The sequence below is a fragment of the Leptopilina boulardi genome, unplaced genomic scaffold, assembly GCF_019393585.1.
Source record: "Leptopilina boulardi isolate dan_hultmark-lab unplaced genomic scaffold, ZJU_Lbou_2.1 LbouV2_273, whole genome shotgun sequence".
Lineage (NCBI taxonomy): Eukaryota > Metazoa > Arthropoda > Insecta > Hymenoptera > Figitidae > Leptopilina > Leptopilina boulardi.
The window spans coordinates 1,659,492-1,685,351 of NW_026137833.1; the positions used below are offsets into that span (position 1 = coordinate 1,659,492).

Sequence of the window (25,860 nt, forward strand, 5' to 3'; positions counted from 1 at the left end):
GTTATAGAACCACTAGTCTACTTCTTCTTACTGGTTTGCTTAAGATTCGGTACTACCGTCACCTTCGCAATCTTTTTGACAAGAGTTGCGTCCTCTTATTTTGCTTCTTCGCCTTGGTGTTAGCCCTCTCCGGACTGCCACAGCTTTTTCTTTGTTTTTGCGCCAGATGGAATCAAACTTCTTTCGCTGTTGACACTCGAAACGCTTGAAGCGCTTTCTCTTCTACTTCCAAGTATTTTCAAACAGACCGGGGGAACCTTAAGCAACTGCTTGTCTCCAAGGTCCATCCTTCTTGTAGCATTGGGTGCTGCTAATGCAGCGTGAGTAAGTACCAAATTTAATTATGAATTATTCCGTTTTAAGTCGATCTTATAATTATTAAAATCATAAATTTTAAAAGTTAAAACTAAATAAATTAAATTAATTAAGTCAACAAGTCAATAAAGCGGTTCAATATAAATTCTAAAATAAATCTTTAATTAATTCTCTTACAAAATTTTACTATAAGCCAATATCTCGTTATAAATGGCACCCTACGAGGGAATAAATCATCATATAAATCTTTTCTCAAAATAAATCATAAAAATAAAACAATCAAAATCTCTTTTAAAATTTTTTTAAAAACTTGTTATAAATGGCGCCTAATGTGGGTCCAGATAATCACATAAATCTGTCATAAAATGCAAATATCAAAATTCATTTAAGAAAAATATTATGAGCATAATATTTATATTGTTCAATTTAATTTCATACATTTTTAGAAATACACAATTAGATTTAAAAACTCTTTTATTGTAAATTGTATAAAACTTTATTTGCATAAATACAAATATTAATTACAAATTCAATACAGGTTTTTTAAAATTCTTTTCGCTTTGACCAATTTTTATAAAGGTGTTTCATTTTCTGTTATGTGTCCCTCTCTGCTGACTAAAAAATATATGTGCATTTTTACGTTTCTTTACATTTGTTTATGTTCCTCTGATTTGTCACTTTTACTTTTATCTTCATCATTCATTAATATACTTCTTTCATTTGTTTATGTTCCTCTGATTTGTCACTTTTACTTTTATCTTCATCATTCATTAATATACTTCTTTTCATTTGTTTATGTTCCTCTGATTTGTCACTTTTACTTTTATCTTCATCATTCATTAATATATTTCTTTTCATTTGTTTATGTTCCTCTGATTTGTCACTTTTACTTTTATCTTCATCATTCATTAATATACTTCTTTTCATATGTTTATGTTCCTCTGATTTATCACTTTTACTTTTATCTTCATCATTCATTTTTAGACTTCTTTTCATTTGTTTATGTTCTTCTGATTTGTCACTTTTACTTTTATCTTCATCATTCATTAATATACTTCTTTTCATATGTTTATGTTCCTCTGATTTATCACTTTTACTTTTATCTTCATCATTCATTTTTAGACTTCTTTTCATTTGTTTATGTTCTTCTGATTTATCACTTTTACTTTTATCTTCATCATTCATTTTTACACTTCTTTTCATTTGTTTATGTTCTTCTGATTTATCACTTTTACTTTTAGAAATGTCTTCATTTTCTTGTAAACTTCTTCGCAATTTTTTAATTTTCCTCAATTCTTCAATTTTTTTATCTAAACTATTATTATCACTGTGGGATCTTATACTTCTTTTTTTCATTTTTTTATTTTCCTTAGATTCATCACTTTTACTGTTTGATACATCATAAATTGGCCGTATGCTTCTTCGCGATTTTTTTTGTTTTGTTTTCGATTCTTTAGACTCTTCACTGCTCGAAGAAGAATCATTTTCCTTATTTTCTGATTTACCATTTTTCTGTTCATTAGCATTATTATCATTTTTTGCTTCTGGTTGATTTTCTTTTTTCTCTGTGTCTGGATTTTCTTCATTTACAGGTGCAGCCGGTGTTGTTGACGCTTCTTGTTCTTCATTTTGTCTTTTTGATCGATGTCTATTTTCATTAAAGTCAGGTACAAAATTTCTAAAAACAAAAAAATTTAGAAACATTATTTTTTCGTGTATTTTAAATTAATTTCATTATATAATTTTTAAGATAAACTTATTATTTTATTATCATTATTGTATTGGACACCTTGGGTACTGCAGCATCTAATGCCACAAGGAGGATGGACCATGGATGCACCCAGTTTCTTAAGATTCTCTAGGTGCGTTTGGAAAGACTTGGAAGAAGAAGAGGAAGCTCTTTAAGCGTTTCGAGTCTCAGCGGCGGAAAAAGTTTGATTCCGTCTGACCTAAACAACGAGACAATTAAAGAAGAACGCGAGAAGTGTTTAAAGTTTAGACAGGAGGAAGATGAGTGGCTTCAGAGGATCGAAGAGGAGATCGTCAAAATGGTAAAGTCTTAAGAAGTACAGAAGAATGTCAACATGTCTATTAAGGACTGACTTAAGACTTTTCAGGATCTTGTCAGTGAGGTGAAGACAAAGCACGTCCTATCAGACAATGGAGATGATAACTTTGGTGGCGCTATAGGCAATTCTGAAGTGAACAGAGTAGAGCGAAACAGAAAAAGAGAGCGTATCCATGAGAATCAGCTTCGGCGCGCAGTCATAGAGGCGCACAAACGAAGAAAAATTTGTGACAGTCCAGACAGGGCTAACGCCGAGGCGAAGAAGAGAAACCAAGAGAAAGCGCCTCTTGTCGAAAAGATTGCGAAAGAGACGTTAACCTCAAATCCTAAACAAACCAATAAGAAAAAAGCGACGACTGGATCTACAATGGTAATCCGAGTTTCAACTCGAACAACGTATGCCGACACGCAGCCTGAAGGTGCTGGGTCTACTAGAAGGAGAGATCTCCTGATTAAAATTGGAGGAGACTCCAATAAGGAGGCATTTACCACTGAGGTCACCAAAGTGGTCGGAAGCATGGGTAAGGTGCAGACTGTAGATCAACAGATCACAGTGGAGATCCACGACCTGGTTTGCATTTCCTAGGAAGAGGAGGTCGAGCAGACGTTGGCGGAAGTACATTAGAAGCCAGGAAACAGAAAGGTGACGGTCCTAGGACCCAAACGACGAGGAATGAAGCTCGCGGTTGTAGTCACTGACCCAGAGGAGGCCCGCCGTCGCGGCCCCGGCATCAGAATAGGGCCCCCGTAGGTTACCGCGTGTCGTAAGAGGCGACTAAAGAGTACCCCCTGTTGGAACGAGAGCGGAGTCCCAGCTAGGGGCTGGCAGTGTAGAGGCGTTCATGCAAGTCAAATATTTGTTCTTCCGTCCTCAATGCGATCCGTGCGAGTCGGATAATTGAGAATGCGTCCCAAAAGCCACGGTGATGATAGTGAACTCCCGTAATGGTAATGGTAAAGGACGATGGTCTGTGTTATACTTGCAACTGTTATTGTCTGAGGAGGTTTGCTTTAGAGTTTTTCTGGCATCAATCTCGTCACTGCCAACAATTAACAAACCTGTGTAACATTGGTCAATAAGCATCCCAAAATGCCGAATGGTTCAATCGTGATGTTCCAATAGGCTAATGGTAAAGGATAGTGGCTTCGGCACATGTTGCCGCTTGCCTTGACCTGAAGTAGTTCCGAGTTTTTCGTAAATCACTACCTTCCGGTTGGTCTTGGCATATATGTGGTGCATGTTGTCGTATTTAACCGGTAACCGACCACCAGTATAGCCTCCGGTTCCCCGGATACTGGAAAGTGGTACTCATACCTGAGTAGAATGGTACCATGGGACGTGTCTGGAGCCCATGAGACCCTTAGGTCTCCGCCAGGCATTGGGTATGGATTCTTGGTGGCAGTGGTTACAGCCCACATCGCTTGGGGTTAGCGTGCGTTAGCACGTTGTGCACACGTCTTTCGCATTCGGTGTGTGAGTTGCATTAACTCAACTCGGGTGGAAACCTGCAGAGTTTCCAGGGATTGGAAAGGTCCCGGCTCTCACCAAGAGTGGCAATCGTGACTAAGGTCGGTCGCATTGTCAATTGGCAGGTGACTGGAAGAAATTCTGCGTCATCGGTGCTGGTCAGGCATTAACTCTTGACCCCGTGTCCCATGGGGGACCGTGTGGGAGTACCTGTACAGGGAGATCTCGCACGTCAAAACTTATAGGCCACTGACCCAGAGGAGGCAGACAGGCTGCAGAAATTGGGCGTATATGGGTTGGCTTTATGTATTGCCCAATGAAAAAAATGTGATGGTCGTTCGGTGCCACCGATGCCTGGCGTACGACCCCATAGGGAGAGTTTGTAAGGCAGCAGTGGACAGATCAACTGCGTGCTTCAAGTGCGGTGAAGTAGATCATAAGTTTGCAAACTGCAGTAGAAGTCCAAGCTACTTCTTATGTAGAAAAAAATATGTCGATAAGGCGAACATCAGCCATTTCGCAGACAGCCAGAAAGATCGACAAGGACAAAGATCGCGAAATCGGGATCTGAGGGATCTTCACCTACGAAATTTAAAGCTTGACGGAAGTTCCGTATTGTAAAAATTAACATCGGAGCACCGGGCTTTAGGTATCTGCCTTGGATACCAAGGGTTATGCAGATTTTCCATTTTCCTCATAAAATAAAAATAAATAATAATAATTATAATAAAAAAATATTTATTTATTATTTTTATGATGTAAAATTAGTTACTCACTTCAATTGTTTTTCTGAATGCTTTAAATTTCTTTTTCCGGAAACTGAATATGTTTTGTATGATTTTTTAGCCGAAACATCAGCAAGCACACATATTGTTATTAATAATAAAGTTGTAATTAAATAAAACCTGAAAATAATTATAATTGCATTTTGAATATATATATGATTTATAAAATACATATGATTTTGTCAAAAAAATTATAGAAAATTATTTTTACCTCATTTTAATGCTTTATGTAAAATTAGAATAAGAACAAACTTCTTTGAAGACAAAATTAACATTGAACTGTGATTTTCACTTCCTGAAGTATTTATAAGCGTATCAATTAAGAGAGAGATTGATAAATTGTGCAAAAATAAATAAAAGAAAAAGTTTATAATCTTTAGGAATAGTTTAAGAGAAGTTAGTGATAATATTCTATATTAAACTTTTATTCAGATTAAAGTTCAAATATGATATGTGGTCTTTAAAAAAATTGAATTTTTTAAATTTTAATGTGTTTTATAAACTGTAATTACATAAAACTTGACATTGAAAACTAAAAGATAAATTAATTTCTAACTAGTTTCAGAAAATCTTAAAAACTAAATATGTCTACTAAATATAAATATGTCATTTATAAAACTAATTTTTTGAGGTAAATGTAACGAAGGTAATAATGAATTCAATATTATGAAAATTATACATTTTTATTTGTTTAATCTTATATTTTTTGTAGTACAATTCTGAGTTGTTATTTAAAGTTCAATATCACAATATAATTTTAGGGAATAAGTACTTTTATAGTTAGACATTATTTTTAAATTTTTCAATGAATTCTGTTAAATTTATATAGTTGTGAAAAATAATTAGTTACGCAAATAAAAGAAGAATAAGAAACATTTATTAAATTTGCTTTTCCTAACTAATTTTAAATTTTAATAAGTGTTTAAAATTTGGACAATACGTTTAATAATACAAAAAATTTTATTTTAATTTAATAAATTTAACAAACATCATTATTTTATTAAGTAAATACATATAATTTATCAGTAATTTTTTGTTTTTGTGATGTCAAATTTATTTTTTAAGTAACATTTTTTCTCTCGAGTCTGATTAAAATAAAGACTCGAAAGTAATTTTTTAATGGCTGTATTGTTAATATTGCAAGAATTAAATAATTCTCTTTTTTAAGGAATTATAAAATGTACATTTAAAAATCTTCACATATGGTACTTTTTTCCTAATTTATGTATACAAGTCTATTCTAAAAATACAGAAAAATTCTTAGAAAAAAGAAAATTAAATTCATCCTTAACATTAATTGTTTGACTTTAATTAGAAATTAGAAAAAAATTCCCAGTAATCACTATTTTAGAGAAAAAATTTACTTTACAAGAAATGTGCGCTTAAATGAAGAAAAAGTTAACATTTATTTTTACAATTTACATTTGTTATTTAATTTTAAATTGAAATTGTTAATAAAAATTAAAGATCAAAATTATATCTTAAAATAAATCTTTTCTCTTTATATTCAAGAATAAATTTGCTACAGTTATAATAAATCAGAAGAATAGAAGAATTGTTATAGTTATATTAATGTAAGATTAAAGAATAATTTTTTTTGTCCTTTAAAATTGAATTTATATATATTTGTCATAAACTATTGTTTATAATTTGTAATTTGCAATTCCAAAGCTTCAGAAATAATAAACGTGTTCGATCGTATAATAGAAAGGAATATTTTTTTTTACAAGATTTTACACAATTCGCAAAATTGTTTACTATCGTTCTGAGATTTTGGAAGGCACTCAATAGATTATATTTTCACATAATATTTAAATCTGTCATGTAAGATTCTTTTTTTTCGTCATCGATTGTATTATTTTCATTTTTTCATATACTCGGTCCTATAATACGTAAAATACACAAGATATTATACCATTTTTTTTTCATTTCACTACATTGTCATGTAAGTACACTGTTAAATAACTTTTTTTTTTGATTGAATATTGTTCTTTCTTTTCATTGACTTTTAAAAAGTATATGACACTAATATTTTTACATATAATAAGAAAAATAAAAAAATTTAGATATTTTGAAAATTTGAATAAAGAATAAAGAAAATTTAAGTAATAATTGAAAAATTTTTGAGTGTCTGAATTTTTTATTACATTTAATTATTTTTGAAATATTTTGGAAAAAATAATTCTAAAAATTGGATTAAATGATTTTAATAATGATTAAATTATGTTTCAAAATTTGAATTTTTTTTTATGTCAGGTGTAAAATACTTTTTATTACATTTTTTTTACAAGCAAAGAAAAATCTACTCTCTGAATTCAAATTTTTCTAATAATTTTAACTACCATTTAGAAAGTAGCCATTTTTTTAAATTATAAATTTTTTAACTATTTATCATTAAAACTAAAAATTTAGAACTTCAAAAACACAATTCACTGATTATAAAAATTTAAATTTTTACAAATTTTAAGAGTAGATTAAATTTTATTCTAAATCAGTTATTTTTTCACAGTTGTCTTTATAATGTTTTTATAGTTGTGCTAATATTGTAAATTGCAAATTGTGCGAACTAATAATTTTTGCAAATTTTGTTTTTTTTTTTCTAAAATTTTCAATTATTTAATAATACTCGTATATATTTTAAACTATCTAGTTATATTAAAAGAAATGAAAAATCTTCACACAATTGCAAAATATAATTACACATATTTGGTTCTCCCATTGTCGTAAATTATTCACATGGAATGATAAAAGATTACGAGAAATAGTTTTATCTGCATTTATATATATAACGGAATATTAAAGTCTATATATATTATATGTTAATGTTCTAATGTCAATTATAAAATTAATTCTGATTCACGTTTATGAAACATTTCTCACAACAGTTTAGTGGAAAAATATTTCCATTTTATTATTACATATATACGTGTTTAGTATTAACAAATGAGTTCTAAAATGTCTTCTATTTCGATACTGAGCGTTCATAAAATATATCTTAATATTCGATTCTGGATGAATTACGTTTACGTGTATGATTTATCGTTTTTTTTACATATAATTAATCTTTGGACAAATTTGATCGACTTGAAACAATTTTTCCATTTTTACTAGGAGATTCCTTTAATGGTTGCCAATCTTCTTGTACGGATGGAGGGAATTTTTGATCGGGATAATTCCACGCTTGAATGTCAGCTGTACCAAAAATTTGATACACGATATATGTACCACAAGCTATTACAGCAGTGACACCAAAAACTGTTCTCCAAGCGTCCAAAGAATACTGTAAAAATAAAATTAAAAAAAAATTTAGATGATTACTATTTGCTAAAATTTACAATTTAATAATTAACTTACACTGTCTTTTATCATAAATCCAGCTGCTAATGGTGACAGAAAACTAGCTGTCATATGAATTGTTTGTGCAAAGGCAAGAACGGGACCTGTAATTTCAAAAATAACGGACACATAAGTCTTAAATTTCGGATTTTAGGTATAAAATAATAAAAACAAAATCATTTTAATACAATATATTTACCCGCAAAATTTGGTGCAATATCCACAATATTCGCCATTGCACCAGCATAAGAGGCTGTTATTAAAGTAACAGCAATAAACCAAACTATAAGCGCTAAAATAATGTCACAACCTAAGTAACCTATTAGAATAACTAAGATCCCTGGAACAATTTGTGCTGTGAACAAATTTTTTCACATTAGAGATTCAATAGTAATTACACTAACAGTAAAATTTCAAAATACAATTTATATAAACTTACAGAGAGCAGTGAATACTTTTCGAACATTAGTTAAAGTCATTATTTGCCTCCTAACTAGTAAGTCTGCAATGTAACAGAAGACTACTGAACTTAAGTAACTGCAGATAAAGGGGGCTCCACTTAAAATACCATTCTGAAAAGAATTAGGGGATAAAAAAAATAATTGTATATTATAATTACAATTAATAAAATACAAAAATTGTTTAGCGCCACTCACAGCTTGAATACTAAATCCTAGGACGGTTTTCATGTATTTTGGTCCAGGAATAATGAAGATGTAGTGCACCCATATCCTACCAAATGTTGTTATCCCTATGGACCAAGCAGGCCACGAAGTGAGAATTGATTTCCATGGAACTGGCAAGTCCTGTTGAATTAAGAAAACAAAAATACAAATTGCAATCATAAGCTGTTGAGACCCTCAACAGATTTGGAAATTGTATTTATCCTTTTTTTTGCCTTTATTATATTTTTTGAAACTTTAGTTATCCCTAAATGTGAGATATGAAAATATTTGAAGATTAAGTTTATTACTTATACCGAAAATAATTTAGAATTTTTGTAAACTGCTTGAACGTTTCGAACTTTTTGTACCTTTTAGGATTATATTTATCTATATTGCCTTAGTAATAAATCTGTAAACTTATAAATCGAAATTAGCGGAAGTTTGGGTTATCTGCACCACGCCTTGTCGTTAAGGGATTACGTTTATGATCGTGTTTACGATTTAAGGATGCATCTGCAGAAATATACGTCGAAAATGGCTAAAACCTGTATCGCCATTTTATTTTACTCCCACTATTTTCTCAGCCCCCACTATGTATTTTGAGTCTTTGACACTTTTTGTACAGCTGACTCAGGTCAGAATCCTTCTAACAGTCTTAGGTTAAGGATCTATGTCTTTAAAATAAACGTATTATTATAGTTGAAATTCTCAAACATTTTATTCAATAACCTATGTACTTAAATTAATTTAAATTCTTTAAATTAACGATATATTTATTGAATTAAAGTCGCGTATAACACTTGACAACGAAAATCAAGTTTTTTAACAAAAAAGGTTATACGAGTCACAACATAAAATTTGGTCCTTCGAGCCGGATCCAGCATCAATGGATCGGCAGTTACATCACAATCTACAAGGTTATTGAGGATTTAGAGGTGTCTTTACAAGCATTAACGAAAAACGAAAATTATCAACCAAATGCATTGGTAAAAAGTGAAGATTCTTCCTTTCAAAATCTTATGAACGAGCCGAGAATTCAACGCATTAATCTTATCGTTGATCTTCTAATCACAACGATTGATCATCATTGAACGTGAACGATATCCAGCATTATTCAATTAGTATTTGTACAATAACGCAAACATTGTACTAAACTTTATTCTACAACGGAACGAGTGCACCGAACGAGATCAATATTTAATTCAATAAAACTTACATTGAATTAAAGTAGCAGATTTTTGTCGAGAACGTAGCAACCTATCATCAACGAGGAACTCAAAACCTGTGAAGTGAATAAAACTTTGACAATAATAGTGAACTGTTAAGGTTATTCGTCATTATAATGTGTCATTGATCGTTAATGTGTTAAAGTGTATTTTTCATATTCAATTCGTCATTTTAACTATCAGTGTAAAGTTCATCACAAGAGTTCCAGAAGGGTGAGTCTTGCATGTTTGTTTTTGAATCACATTTAATAATTTCCAAGATTTCCACTTTTTACCTTTAATACACTATATCTCAGCTGCATAAAAATGTCTAACGAAAATCGAATAAAAACGTTAAGAAGGCTCATCGGTACCTTGAAATCGAAATTAACGCGAGCTGAGAAGTTTCTTCAAAAACCTATCGATTCTCTAGACCTTCTCGAATTAAAGGCTAAATTAGCTGATTTAAATTTAGTTAAAACAAATTTTGATGAAAAACAAACCGAAATGGAATTATTAGTGCCCGACAATGAAATCGATAAAGAGTATGAAATTAGAGGCGATTTCGAAGACAAACTTTCCGCGCTTTGCGCCAAGGCACAGGGACTAATTAATATAAAGACTCCGATAATTACGAATCAGTTAAATGTACAGTCAAACTCGCGTGATACGGTCAGTGAAAATATTCCGCAAATTAACACGCCTGGCTCCAGTTTCATGCATCCGATAAACGAACAAGTAATAAATGTTAAATTACCTGCACTAAATTTACCATCTTTTAGCGGTTCTTACGAAAAATGGCCGGGTTTTAGCGATGTTTTCAAATCCTCGGTTCATAATGATAAACGCTACACAGATGCCCAAAAACTCGTGTATTTGCGATCTTGTTTGTCAGATAAGGCTGCCGATAAAATAGAGTCTTTAGAAACTACTGATGCTAATTATCAAGTCGCGTGGAAGATATTAGAGAAGTATTACGATGATCCTACTCTAGTTATTAATAATCATATCAAATCTTTCTTTGAATTACCTAATTGTCATAATGCATCAGCATCTTCCCTCGGAGATCTCTTAAACAATGTAACGAAACATTATCGCGCATTAGAGGCTTTAAATAGACCGTTTCTCCAAGCCTTTCCAATTTATGCAGTAACTTCAAAATTAGATCCTCAAACGCGTTTGAAATGGAAGGAGCACATGCAATCTAACAATAATCCAACAATGGAAGAATTACTTGAATTTTTACACTTTCGTGAAAAGGTCTTAGAAGTCAATAAAGTAGGAAATAAACACGATAAACAAGAAAAAAACCTCCCGCGCAAGGATAATAATCCACAACGTAATGGTAATCGTCCTAATCAGCAATCCAATGCAAATCGCATTGCATCGTATCACACTACACACAAATCTCCCTTCTGTCATGTTTGCAAGGAATCACATTTTACACAAAGCTGTGAAAAATTGGTAAATGTAAATCTAGCTGAACGTTTAGAAATTGTAAAAAATCTAAATTTATGTACCAATTGTTTACGAAGCAATCATACTGTGGAAAATTGCAAGTCTGTTCTTTGTAAAACTTGTAATAAAAAACACCACACCCTTCTGCATGAAGATGACAAGAAAAAGGCTCAGGTTAATTTTGCTAGTTTACACAATGTAGCGTCTTCTCAAATTCTATTATCAACCGCAATGATTCACATTTTAGATCGCAAGGGAAACCCACACACATGTAGGGCTCTTCTTGATAATGGTTCACAAGTTCATTTTATCACTGAAAAAATGGCCGCGAAATTAGAACTGAAACAATTCGATCGTGAAATTCCTCTTGGTGGCGTGAATCAGATGAGTTCTTGTATAAGCAAAATAACGAGTGCCACTATTGAATCGCGATTAAATAAATACAGCACTAACTTGACATTTTTGATAACCCAGTCAATTAACGAATATACTCCAAGTGAATCAATAAATAGGACTGCGTTAAAAATTCCTCCCAATATCCGCTTGGCCGATCCAGAATTTCATATACCCGGGTCAATCGATATTCTCATAGGTGCAGAAATATTCTTGAAATTGCTTTGTGTTGGTCAAATATCGTTAGTTAATAACAGTGTCACCTTACAGAAAACTCACTTAGAGTGGATATTAGGTGGAAAAATCCCCGGATTAGAAATTTCTAAAGCAGTTACTTGCAATCTTTCTTTAAATTTATTGCACAATCAAATATCAAAATTCTGGGAAATCGAAAATGTACCTAATGAAAATGTCTTATCCAATGAAGAGATGAATTGCGAAGATCATTATAAGGATAATACAATTCGAAACGAAAAAACTGGTAAATATATGGTTAGGCTCCCAACCAAGGGAAATGTAAAGGAACTCGGTGAATCATATAGTCGAGCACTTAAACGATTTTACGCTCTAGAACGTTCTTTAAACAAACAACCTGATCTTAAAATGCAATATACTGAATTTTTGAAGGAATATGAGGATTTAGGTCACATGACGGAAATCGCGTCAGATTCTTTTTCGGACGGTTATTTTTTGCCTCATCACCCCGTAATTAAAAAGTCAAGTTTGACAACGAAACTCCGTGTAGTTTTCGACGCCTCGGCAAAAACATCAACGGGAATATCTCTAAATGATGTGCTCATGGTAGGTCCCAATCTCCAAGATGATCTCTTTTCTTTATTGGTACGCTTTCGATCTCACGTGTATGCGATAACTGCCGATATCACGAAAATGTACCGCCAAATCGAACTTCATCCCGATGATCGCAAATTTCAAAAGATTCTTTGGCGAGAAAATTGTGATCAACCTATAAAAATCTTCGCTTTAAATACAGTTACATACGGGACTGCTTCTGCCTCTTTTTTAGCAACACGTTCGTTAATTCAATTGGCTAATGATGTGCAAGAATCATATCCTAACGCAGCTACTGCATTAAAAGAAGATTTTTATGTAGACGATTTAGTTTCCGGTAAGCGTGAATTTAACGAAGCTAAAAATTTAGTAAACGAATTAATTAGCGTTTCGGAATACGGCGGAATGCCGCTGAGACAATGGGCTTCAAATGAACCTGATCTTATCTCTGATCTGTCAAAGGAATCTAACGATGCTCATATTTGCTTGAATTTCGGAGAAACTACTAAAACGTTAGGCATCTATTGGAACCCTAGGTCCGATTCTCTAAAATATTCTGTTACAAAATCGAATATCGATACATCCATCACAAAAAGAACAATATTATCCCAAATTGCACAATTATTTGATCCTCTCGGGCTTTTAGGGCCTGTTATTTTACAGGCAAAAATTATGATGCAATCATTGTGGTTACTGGAACTAGATTGGGACGAGTCTTTCCTCAACAAGTGTATACAGCTTGGTCTGATTTTCAAAATCAACTTCCCCTTTTACATGAATTAAATATCGATCGAAAAATAGTTCTCAATGATTATTCACGTTTAGAGATGCACGGGTTCTGTGATGCCAGTGAGAAGGCTTACGGAGCTTGTGTCTATCTTCGATCCATTAACAATCAAGGGAAAGTTGATACACATTTGATATGCTCTAAATCGCGAGTCGCTCCTCTTAAAAATTTAACGTTACCTCGTCTCGAACTTTGTGCTGCTTTACTATTATGTAACTTATTTAAATCAACATCTCACGCGTTGCGCAGATTAACAGTTCAAAGGGTAATTTTTTGGTCGGACTCGACAATCGCTCTACATTGGATCAAAAGCCCTCCTCACACATTAAAAACATTTGAATCAAATCGAGTTGCTAAAATCCAAGAAATTTCGAATCAATACGAATGGCGTCATGTTCGAACTGAACATAATCCGGCGGATCTAGTTTCGCGAGGTCTTTCTCCCAGAGAAATCATACAAAACTCCTTTTGGTTCAATGGTCCTTTATGGATAAATGACCATGATGAAAACTGGCCTATTTCGATTGTAGGATCTAAACCGGCATCAGGTATAGAAAAGGTAACTGTCAATTTAACGTGCAAGGGCAAAAATAAAGTTGAAAGGGAAAATGGCGAGAACGATTTCGCTAATGATCTCTTTAAACTATCAAGCTCTTTTCTCAAGCTTTTACGAATAATAGCTTATTGCCAACGATTCATCAATATAAAAGTCCGTAATCAAGTACTTGTTGGCTCTCTTTCTCCAGATGAATTAAAAAATAGCGAAATCTGCTTAATGAGACTTACTCAACAAGCAACATTCCCAGATGAAATAAAGGATTTAAAATTGAAAGGTTCAATCAATGGTAAACTATCACCTTTAAGTCCTTTTCTAGATTCCAAGGGTGTTCTTAGAGTTGGAGGTAGATTAAATCAATCCGATCTCAATTATGATCGTAAACATCCAATTCTATTAATTAAAAATCATATCGTGACTAATCTTATAATTCGAGATCAACACTTAAAATCATTACATGCGGGCACGCAAGCCACTCTCAATGCAATTCGGAGCAATTATTGGATTATTGATGGTAAAAATGCCGTAAAAAAATTGATCTATAAGTGTGTAATATGTCGTCGCGCGAAACCGCTTCTTCCGACCTACATAATGGGTGAATTGCCCAAAAATCGTATTGTTTTCGAACGCGCCTTTAAACATACTGGCATCGATTATTGCGGTCCATTCTATATCAAAGAGAAGAAGTATAGAAATCGAATCAAGGTTAAAATTTATGTCGCTGTTTTTGTATGTTTCACTACAAAAGCTGTGCACTTGGAAATTGTTAGTGATTTAACCACTGCTGCCTTCTTAGCGTGTTTGAAAAGATTTTTTTCGCGACGTGGATTAAGTTCCGATCTTTACTCAGACAATGCTACGAATTTTAAGGGTGCAAATCGCGAAATTCTTGAAATCTATGAATTTTTAAACAACGCGGAAAATATGCAGAAAATCACAAGCGATCTTGCAAACTACGGAAAAGTAAATTGGCATTTTATACCTCCTCGGGCTCCACACTTTGGTGGTCTCTGGGAGGCTGCTGTAAAATCGTTTAAAAATCATTTTGTACGCGTTGTCGGAGAGAGAATTCTAACTTATGAAGAATTCACCACGTTTGCAACTGAGATAGAGGGTATTTTAAATTCACGTCCTCTAACTCCAATGTCCTCAGATCCAAATGACCTAGTCGCTCTAACTCCTGGTCATTTCCTTATCGGTGATTCAATAACAAGCGTGCCAGAACACAATTTGATGGACATACAATCAAATAGATTATCATCTTGGGAACAAGTCCAACAAATAAGACAACACTTCTGGTCTCGTTGGAACAAAGAGTATCTCAACAAATTGACAATTCGTAGGGGGTGGCATAAAGATGCCACTACTGATATAAAAATTGGTACATTAGTAACAATACGTGATAATAATTTGCCGCCTATGAGATGGATTCTTGGTCGCATAACAGCTGTCCATCCAGGCAATGATGAGATCATTCGCGTAGTAACGGTCAAAACGGCTAATGGGGAATATAAACGTAGTATTAAAGGATTATCCCCTCTACCAATTGACATTCAATAATAAAAAAGGTGTTTGAGATACTCTTGATGATGAAATTAAAATTCATTTCTTTCAATTATCCTTCGTCATTTCCATATAAACAAAGAAATTTTTATTATGCATTATACATACAATTTCTTTATATAATCAAGGTTATCTATGTTTTCTGATATCATATGTTAGATCTATATATCAATGTTTCTTTCTTTTACTACCGTAACTTAGATAAATTTTGAAGACGACCCTTCAAGGGGGCCGGCATGTTGAGACCCTCAACAGATTTGGAAATTGTATTTATCCTTTTTTTTGCCTTTATTATATTTTTTGAAACTTTAGTTATCCCTAAATGTGAGATATGAAAATATTTGAAGATTAAGTTTATTACTTATACCGAAAATAATTTAGAATTTTTGTAAACTGCTTGAACGTTTCGAACTTTTTGTACCTTTTAGGATTATATTTATCTATATTGCCTTAGTAATAAATCTGTAAACTTATAAATCGAAATTAGCGGAAGTTTGGGTTATCTGCACCACGCCTTGTCGTTAAGGGATTACGTTTATGATCGTGTTTACGATTTAAGGATGCATCTGCAGAAATATACGTCGAAAATGGCTAAAACCTGTATCGCCATTTTATTTTACTCCCACTATTTTCTCAGCCCCCACTATGTATTTTGAGTCTTTGACACTTTTTGTACAGCTGACTCAGGTCAGAATCCTTCTAACAGTCTTAGGTTAAGGATCTATGTCTTTAAAATAAACGTATTATTATAGTTGAAATTCTTAAACATTTTATTCAATAACCTATGTACTTAAATTAATTTAAATTCTTTAAATTAACGATATATTTATTGAATTAAAGTCGCGTATAACACTTGACAACGAAAATCAAGTTTTTTAACAAAAAAGGTTATACGAGTCACAACATAAGCAATGGGAGTAATTTAAGGATTTATTTATTAGAAGGTTACGCCATATCGTGGAAGAATCTTCCAAAGAATTTCAAAGATTGAACACCTAGCCTGAACAACTCAGACTAGAATTATCTTTATGTTTTTACGAGGGACGTGGAAAATCTGCATAATTCTCGGTATCCAAGACAGATAAATGGAGCCTAGTGCTTTGAGATTATGTGGGGATGACTGTTCTTGTTCTGGTCGACCTAATAAAAACCTCACCCTTTGGCTGGACTAATTCTCATACTACGGAACTGCCGTCAAGCTTTAAACTTTGTAGATGAAGATCCCTAGGATCTCGCTATAGCGAGCGTTTACGTTGCTGATCTTGCTGGCCTATTTATTCTTCGTTCGTGAAAAAGGTCTTTTTGGATTCCTTCAGGGCCGTTCTGAAGACTTCACATCCTCCGCTACCTGCGTTATGGCTAATGTTCGCCTTATCGACATATTTTTCTCTGCATAAGAAGCAGCTTGGGTTTCTACTGCAGTTTGCAAACTTATAATCTACTTCATCGCACTTGAAGCACGCAGTCAATCTGTCCACTGCCTTACAAACTCTCCCTATGGGATCGTACGCCAGGCATCGGTGGCACCGAACGACCATCATCATTCTTTATATTGGGCAACACATAAAACTAATCGTTATGCGTCCAACTCTCTCCAGCCTCTCTGCCTTCTCTGGGTCGGTGACTACAACAGTGAACTTCATTCCTCGTTGGTTGTGTCCTAGGACAGTCACTTTCCTATTTCCTGGCTTCTGGAGCACTTCAGCCAACGCCTGCTAGACCTCTTCTTCCTGGGTAAGTGAATCCAGGGTGTCGATTATGTAATTTGATTTGAAGTCAAAATCAAATTCATTTTAACGTCAATGTCAAATTTAATTCAACAAATTCATTGTTTTATTTAACTTAGACGTTAAATTAAAATTTCATTTTTTATTTCAATTTAAAGTCGCATTCAAATTTATTTTTTGATAGCAATTTGACGTATTGCAATCAAAAAATAAATTTGACTTTGACGTCAAAGTCAAATCAAATTACATAATCGACTCTCAGGTCGCGGATCTCTAGCCTGACTTGTCGATCTACGGTCTACACTTTCCCCTTGCTTCCAATCGCTTTGGTGGCCTCATGGGTGAATGCCTCCTTATTGGAGTTTTCTCCGATTTTGATCCCCCCAAAGTTTGTTCAGTACGTCGGTATATGTTGTTCCTGTTGTGACTCGGATCACCATTGTAGATCCGCTCGTTGCTTTCTTCTTACTGGTTTTTACTGTAACCTTAAGAATCTGGGTTCCCCCGTAGTATATCCTCCTTGTAGCATTGAATGCTGCAGTATCCAAGGTGTCCAATAACGCAGCATTGTTGTCACTCTAACTGGAATTAGCTTTATTCTTACTTTCAGTCAACACTGATTAAAAATTTGATATCAGTGCTTATTCCAACCTTATTGCATGTCGGATACAATTGTCATTACTTTGGAGACATTAATCTTGAATTAAGATTAAAGTTTAAGGTTTGGATCTATGTTACATTTTTGCTTTGCTTATTTTACTAAGAGTTAACTAATATTAACCAAGGTTCAACCAAACCTGAGCAAACTTAAACTAATTGTCATGTTTCACGTGGATGTGCAATGTTTCAAAAGCTGAATTAAGTAAAAATAAAATGATCACACAAAGACATCAACTCAAACACAAATTACAAAAAGTCGTACGGACATAGAGTGAGTAGCGAACCCAGTGATTTTTGGTAATGCGTCAATATATCGATCGCGAGCGCTATGATCAATATAAGGTACTATAGCTTTAAAGTTTTACGTGCGAAATCTTGTACAGGTATACCCACACAGGCTCAATGATCGCGGAGCCGAGACAACATTTATGAACCTGATGGTCTTGTCATTTGATGATTACCACAAGGCTAGTAAGTACCTGGCGGACTCTCGGTAGGGGTTCATTTTCAATCATTTTCAATCTCTAATTCAACAAGTGAGAGATGAAGCTCACATTTATAATCGCCGACCAAGAAGAGAAGTAAAGGCTGGAGCATTTGGGGTGCATAAAGATTAGTTTTATTTCCGTTAAGGTCATCAAACGTTTGGAAGCATGGGGAAGGTGCAGACCGTAGATCGACAGATCACACTGGTGATCCGCGACCTGGATTGTCTTACCCATGAAGAAGAGGACCAACAGGCGTTGGAGGAAGTGCTCCAGGAAACAGGAAAGTGACTGTCCTAGGACACAATCGACGAGGAATGAAGTTCGCGGTTGTAGTCACCGACCCAGAGAAGGCGGACAAGGTGGAAAAATTGGGACGCATAATGATTGACTTTATGTGTTGCCATATCGCAGGTAGCGGAGAATGCGGATTCTTTAGAATGGCTTTTAAGGTGTCCAAGAAGACTCTTGCACGAATAAAAAATAAATAGGCCAGAAAGATCGACAACGTGAACGCTCTCTATAGCGATATCCTAAGGATCTTCATCTACAAAGTTTAAAGCTTGACGGCAGTTACGTAGTGTTGGGATTAGTCCAGCCGAAAAGTTATGCAAATTTTTCATTTCCCTCGTGAAACAAAAAAAACCTAGAAATACAGTCTCTACGTAATTACCTTGGAAGTAGGCCTCCAAGGCTTAAAATTTTCAGTATCTTCGTAAGACAAAAAAATATCATCCTGAATGATGTTGTTTTATAAATGATTCAAGGATTATCAGTTCACAAAGAAAAACAAGAAAGCTGTAATTACCTGATTTTCACCGATGACCTGCGAACTGACGCTTCCTTGAATGTACTGGAGTTCTTGTTGGGAAATCCTTGGATGAGAGGCAGGTGTGTCAAAGGCAAGAAGGAACCAAAAGATACACCAAATAACGCCAATGGTTCCTGTTGTATAGAAAACGGTACGCCATCCAAAGTGGGCAATGAGAAATCCGCATAGTGGATAGGTCAAGCCAATGCCGATGCTGAACCCTGCATAAGGATAATGTAGGTGTTAGGTGTTGCTCACCCCATGACCCGGAAGAAGCTGAAATATGATGCAAGACGAATGGTTCCAGGATTGTACCACTCGTCAATTCTGATGGGTTGTTTCTCGAACAACATCAAAAATTCTGAAAAGCGATTCGAATGAATAATTTAGTATGAGATGATGAGTTCTTACGATGATGAACCTGTGAATCGTGGGACAATGAAACTTCTATACCTGCAACTGATAAAATGATAAATGCCCTTATAATTTACACAGTAGATTTTCTTATCCATGTTCAATAAAATTTCTTCCTTTACATATAGCTAACGTCAGCTAAATCCCCTTAACTTTCAACAAATTACATCACTTATCAAAATAATTTGAAATTTTTTTCTAATTTTTATTTAAATTAACAAAGATATTTAAAATCAGAATTAAGGCAAAAATGTAAATTATTTAATAAACTTATAATTCATTTTTTTTGTTAGTTTAAAAATTACACGGTTTAAAAAAATGATTCATGTATCGATAAGTGATGTCATTATGCGAAATGAGCTTTTTTTTACTGCGTTTAAAAAAATGTAGTAATGGAAAATTTCTAATCAAGTAACAAATTTTGCAAAATCATGAAAATTACAAATGATTATTAACGCCAATGATGATATATTTCAATCAATGTTTCCTGCAAATGTATTATGAAGATAAATAATTATAAGTTACAAATTTTGAAAATATAATTTTCTAATTGATAATATTTTGAATCCTGATTCTGTGATACTTACAAAAATTATTTTTGGAATATATTTTTATAAAATTAGTAAATTTTCAGTGACCGCGAAAATGATATATAAAAAATTGTGCCAGCTTCGTTAACCCTTACGCATTCCTGATAAATAATATACCTACATTGAATCATCAATAAAAAGCAGAAAAAAATAAAAGCCAATAGTTGTTGAATATTAAAATGAATGATTCAATTTGAAACAAAATTTTTGAATAATGTAAATTTTAAAAATGATGTTCATTGTTTGTAGTAGAAATCGTCGGCTGATTATACCAGTTGAGTTATACTCTGCCATTCTCATGCTGTTGAGCGGTTGTTGTTGAGTATACCCAACGAGCCGGTGAATTCAACAATTGTAGATATCTGAACAAATAAAAACCAATGTCAATCAAGTAAACAGCAATTGTATGCTCTCGCAAAGTTTAGATCCAGATTTGAATTTTGACTGAAAAAAAAGGAAATGATATTTTTTTGCTGACTGAAAAAAGTGCCACCGTTAGTGCTCCTTAAAATTGAATCAGTTAAAATTAAACTGAGAAATTAAAAGAAAAAAGTATTGAATCTGACTTTTTGTGTTAGAAAATGATTTTGTTGTTGTTAGATTTGACCAAAACAAAGAGAATCAGTAAATTTTAACTGATTTAGATTTAGAGTAAGAGCATACGGAATTTATTTATTAGCTTTCCTAACATTCCAAGAGAATATGTGCACCTGCTGGAATTTAAAAAAAAAGTCATTTCCATTCAAGATTTTAATTAATTATGTATTGAAGTTTCACTGTAACACACAAAGAACGTTAAACGTCGCAGTATCGATATATTGATGAAATATAAAACGTATATAATAGAATTTACCTTGGAAGGAAGACATGAAACGAGAACGTTCTACAGGCGGTATCCAATGTCCAACGATTGCGTACATGGCAGGCCAAGTTAGTCCCTACAAATTTTACAAAGATTTAATATAGTTGATAAAGATTAATATCTAACTGTTTTTTTAATAATTAAATAGAAATTAAAAATCATTATCCTGCTTAGGGGCTAATTAAGAATTAGCTGAATAATTTCCAAAAAGATAGAAAGGCACGATCTATTTATTACTATTAGTTATTTCTTAAGGCCAGGTCAGGAGAAGGATATCTCATATAACGGTAGAGAAGGGATAGGACTAATTACGTTAGAAATAATATGAAAAGAGGGGTAGTATTAAATTAGACAGTGAGGTGAAAAGGTCAACCAGAGCTAGAGGAGCTCCTGAAGGAAATGAAAGTAAGAGGTCCAAGGGAAGACGGGTTCTCACCAATGTCAGCAATGTAAGTACAATATCATTTTCAATAAGTTTAAGTAACTTTAAACAATACGGTACAAGGTCCATATATTTAAAGTGAAGGCGATCATTGCCTTATTATGATAAGGCGATCTGGGCCTTATTTGATGACGACAGGATTCCTCCAGGTATTGTCAGAAATAAAATAATTCTAATTTAAATAATATTGTTTTCAATTTGTTATGTATGTACATACGTTTATATATATATATATATATATATATATGAAGTGTATTAATAGTGTATATTAATTATTAAATAAAAAATTAACGATATACAAAGTATAATTTCCTTTCATTAGCCTTCCAGACACATTTCTACCACATGCTTTCAAATGTTCCGGTTATTAAGATATTCCATTTTCAAAGATAACAATCATTTACTCACACTGGCAGCTCCTTGAATGCTTCGAAGTGCTATCATAGCTCCATAATGAAACTCTGTTGCGAATGGTATTAGTAAACTACAAATTGCAGTAAGTAATTGTGATCCACCAAAAACTGTTTTTGTGCCAAAATATTGTGTAAGAACTCCACCAACAACTTGGGAAAGAATGTAACACCAATAAAATGTACTTATAATTGTCGTTTGAACCGCTGGACTCCAATCTAATTCTCCACTGACATCCTATAACATATTAGAATAAGTTTTGGTAATTTTTGAATTTTATAATAATACAACAATTTTAACAAGAAATTGATAAATATAGGTTAAATTAAATCATATGTACTTCTTCTTAACATTATCTCCTTTTTTTCTAAGTCACTTTTAGTTTTAGGGTTTTCAGAGTAGCTAATTAATGTACAGATGAATAAAAAATTTACACTGACTTTCAGGATCTTGTTTTTTTTTAATAAAAATGCATACAACAAAAATTGACATATTCTATTTCTAACGTAAAATTATTTGCTCTTTCAGATTCTGTGGTTGGATAATAATAAATATTACAAAAGTTTGCAGATTACTAATTTGAAATCAGTTTTTAAACATTCAAAATAGTGGACAAATTTTAATAAAAATAATAGAATTCACTTCAAACTTGTTACTCAAGGGTTACTGGGGTAGCTGATTACGAATTCGATGATAGTTTTTCAAAATTTAATACGGTGATAGAATTTTGAAAATTGTCTGAATTCACATGAAAATTATTACTCGGGGGTTTTTTGGTGTTAATGATTACAAATACGATGTTAGTTTTTCAATATTCAAAATGGCAGATCCAATATGGCGGTCAGAATTTTAAAAATTGTTTGAATGCACTTGAAACTTGTTCCATGGGGTTTTTTAGGGTCGCTAATTACAAATTCGATTTTAGTTTTTTAAAATTCAAAATGGCGAATCCAATATAACGGTCAAAATTTTGAAATTTGTCCGAATTAACTTGAAAGTCCTTACTCGTGAGTTTTTGGGGTCGTTGATTACAAATACGATGTTAGTTTTTCAAAATTCAAAATGCTGGGTCCAATATGGCGATAGAATTTGGAAAACTTTCATCGGATTCGATTGAAACTTGTTACTCAGGGGTTATTGGGGTCGATGATTACGAATTTGAGGTTAGTTTTTCAGAATTCAAAATGGTGGATCCAATATGGAGGTAAAAATTTTGAAAATTGACTGAATTTACTTGAAATTTATTACTCGTGGGTTTTTGTGGTCGCTGATTACGAATCTGATGTTAGTTTTTCAAAATTCAAAATGGCGGATCTAATATGGCGGTCAAAAATTTTAAAAATTGTCTGATTTCACTTGAAAATTGTTACTCGGAGATTTTTAGGATCGCTAATTATGAATCCGGTGACTGTTTTTTTTAAATTCAAAATGGCTTAAAGGTTTTTGGAGTCGTTGATTACTTATTTAATATTAGAATCGTAATTAGCGACGCTAAAAATCTCCAGGTTAAATGTTTTAGGTAAATTCGATCAATTTTTAGAAACTCTTCCGAATTTTTCATTTTAAAATTTAATTTTAAATTCATAGTCAATGACTTCAGGAATGTTCAAGTTTTCGAATTTCAAGGAAATTTGTTCTAGGAAATTCCTTGAATTATGAAATTTTTTTTTTGATAGAAATATCAATAATAATAAATATTGTTAATATTATTGATAATAATAAATATATATTATTATATAATATATAATTTCTACTTTGCTACAATATTTTTATAAACAAACATGGAAATTCGCTGAATAAAGCAAAATGCAAATTATGAAAGCGCGTTATCTTTCTATGTAATATTGATTCAATTGTTTATAAAAGTATGCATTACAAAGGTTAACAGCATTGTTCATTAATCAGGTATGATCAGATATACAGATAAAAATAAAATATCTAGGTAACTGTAATTGGAATTTTTTCCTCAGAAATCATTAAAGTTATAGCATGCAATGCTACATTTTTTTTTTTTTTAATTATAAATTTTTAATTTCAAAAATAATTGTAAGTAATTTACCAATATTATTAAAAAAAAATTTTAATATTAAATAATTTATATGTATATTAAATTATATATAAATTTTATGTAAAATATAAATTTTTAATTAAAAAATAAAAGAGAATTTTTGATATTCGATAAACGAACCTTGGGAATTTTTTTTGTTGAATTATTATCCAAGTTAAAAGAAGAAATGTTAGATGATGATGATGATGCATAACATAAAGATGATGTTGTGCTATCGTCCTCTGAATTTGGATCTTTTACCATGGCCACTATTGCTATATTTATGTCCATTCTCATCATAAAAGAGACAAGGAATCCAGTAAATGAGAGCAAATAAAGAACTACTCGAGCTGGTATCATGTCTGAAAGATAAAAATAAAATAATAAAAAAAAATTCTCACTTTTTTTTGTATTATTATATATTTATAAAAATTCTTTGCTAATGATTTTAACTTACCGAATAGTTTACGAATAACGTGCTTTGATGACTGATCACGAATGTCAGGATCTTCGTAACTAAAATATTTTTACGTCATATACTGATTACATTAAAATTCAATATCTTACATTCTAAACAAAAAAAAAAAAATGTTTATAAAAAAAATGTTTTACTTTGGAATTTTTTTTTAGAAAAAAACATTTAAAGTTAAATTTTTAAAATAAATTAATATTATTAAAATAAAATCACTTAATTAAATTTTAATTACTTGTAATAAGAAATAATTTTTTTTTTTAATTATTTTTTTCCAACAAATGATAAAAAAAAATTACCTTTGAGATTCTTCCATTTTGTCGATTGAGGCTGATGATTCTTTTCGGAAGAAATTTGAGAATTTTCTACCCACCAAAGATCACCTGGGGTTCTGGAAAAATAAAAAATAAAGATATAAATTAAATTTTTAAAATAAAAATTGTAGGAGAAAGAAAATTTAATTTATTATTATTATTATTGTAGTATTTTTGAAAATTCAATAATGTTCACATAATACGTTAATTTTAAAAATAAAAGCTCATTTCCTGGAAAAAAAATAACTAATAGGTGTAATGCAATAAGAGAACAATTCTTCGGTAAATATCAGTACATTATTTTATATAACAGCTCATTTGAAAAATAATTGCCACAATTAAACTCAATTTCCTTGAGATTTTTTTTTACCACCGCGCGTTCATTATGTTAATATTAAATAAATAAACTTATTTTATATTTTTATATATTATAATTTTATAAAATTTTTAATTTTTACAATAGTTTTTTTCAGTAAATTTTCTTATAAATTACAATTTTATTTAATTAATAATTTTTAAATCAGATTTAAGTATTTTTTTTTAGTAAAATGTAATTTTTTTTTTAATTTAGTGTTATAATTCTCTGTAAAAAATATTTTTCCCCCAATGGCAATATTAAACGTGTCATTTAATAATAATGCAATTTTAAGCACTTGATAAAAAATTCCAGAACGAAACTCATAAATGAAGTCTTGAGATTCTTTTGAGAGGGAGAGAGTGAGAAAGTAGGCAAAGGGCGGGAAAATAATTCTAAATACGCAAAGGTCACAGGTAAATATGATGAGTAAATTTTCCCTTTTTTTTTATTTGCATAATAGAAATATTTTTTATTACTTTTATGAATATTTATATATTTTATATTTCTTTTTTTTAATTTTGAAAAATAATTTTTTGCCCCTACTATAAAAAAAAAAAAAAAATGATAAAATATTAATTCTATGTAAATCGACAAGATTCGAAATTAATTTACGAGCTAATGAATTTCCACATCTAAAGTAAATAAAATAAACAATAATTAATTTATTTATTAAGTAATAAAAATTGAAAAATAATTAATTATTATTTAAATTACCTTAGATTTGTAAATTCCTTAGGAAAAGATTTACTTGAATTGATTGATATTTGTCATTTTTTAATTAAAAAAAAAAAATCTCAATTAAAAATAAATTTAAAAAAGGTAAAAAAATACAATTTTAATTTTTTCAGAGTTGAGAAAAAAATTTATATAAGTAATCGT

General features: G+C 31.7%; 2 protein-coding genes across 4 annotated transcripts in view; both read right to left on the reverse strand.

Moving 5' to 3' along the window:
• Positions 1–771: 771 nt before the first annotated feature.
• On the reverse strand, positions 772–4,995 carry LOC127281513 (protein starmaker-like). Its single transcript, XM_051305234.1, has 3 exons — positions 4,848–4,995; positions 4,628–4,756; positions 772–1,993 (listed from the first exon to the last, which is right to left on the reverse strand). Exons 1-3 carry the CDS (start codon positions 4,850–4,852, stop codon positions 1,018–1,020), a joined length of 1,110 nt encoding a protein of 369 aa, XP_051161191.1. The 5' UTR covers positions 4,853–4,995; the 3' UTR covers positions 772–1,017.
• A 921-nt stretch (positions 4,996–5,916) lies between these two features.
• Positions 5,917–25,860, reverse strand: part of LOC127281514 (sialin-like) — a 31,891-nt gene continuing 11,947 nt past the window's right edge. For all 3 annotated transcript variants that reach the window (XM_051305236.1, XM_051305238.1, XM_051305237.1), the window contains exons 2-12: positions 24,609–24,700; positions 24,295–24,353; positions 23,979–24,199; positions 21,788–22,027; positions 20,929–21,013; positions 19,069–19,292; positions 8,629–8,778; positions 8,412–8,544; positions 8,172–8,327; positions 7,991–8,076; positions 5,917–7,916 (exon numbers count right to left, since the gene is read on the reverse strand). In XM_051305236.1, the coding sequence (XP_051161193.1) occupies positions 7,695–7,916; positions 7,991–8,076; positions 8,172–8,327; positions 8,412–8,544; positions 8,629–8,778; positions 19,069–19,292; positions 20,929–21,013; positions 21,788–22,027; positions 23,979–24,199; positions 24,295–24,353; positions 24,609–24,625 (1,593 nt within the window). In that variant the 5' untranslated portion in view covers positions 24,626–24,700 and the 3' untranslated portion in view covers positions 5,917–7,694. The remainder of the gene's footprint in view (positions 7,917–7,990; positions 8,077–8,171; positions 8,328–8,411; positions 8,545–8,628; positions 8,779–19,068; positions 19,293–20,928; positions 21,014–21,787; positions 22,028–23,978; positions 24,200–24,294; positions 24,354–24,608; positions 24,701–25,860) is intronic.

Excerpts from the sequence above, each read along its gene's own strand:
- LOC127281513 (XM_051305234.1), bottom strand. Across the intron at positions 1,994-4,627 it reads CATTCAGAAAAACAATTGAA|AAATTTTGTACCTGACTTTA; the intron begins GTGAGTAACTAA and ends TTTTGTTTTTAG.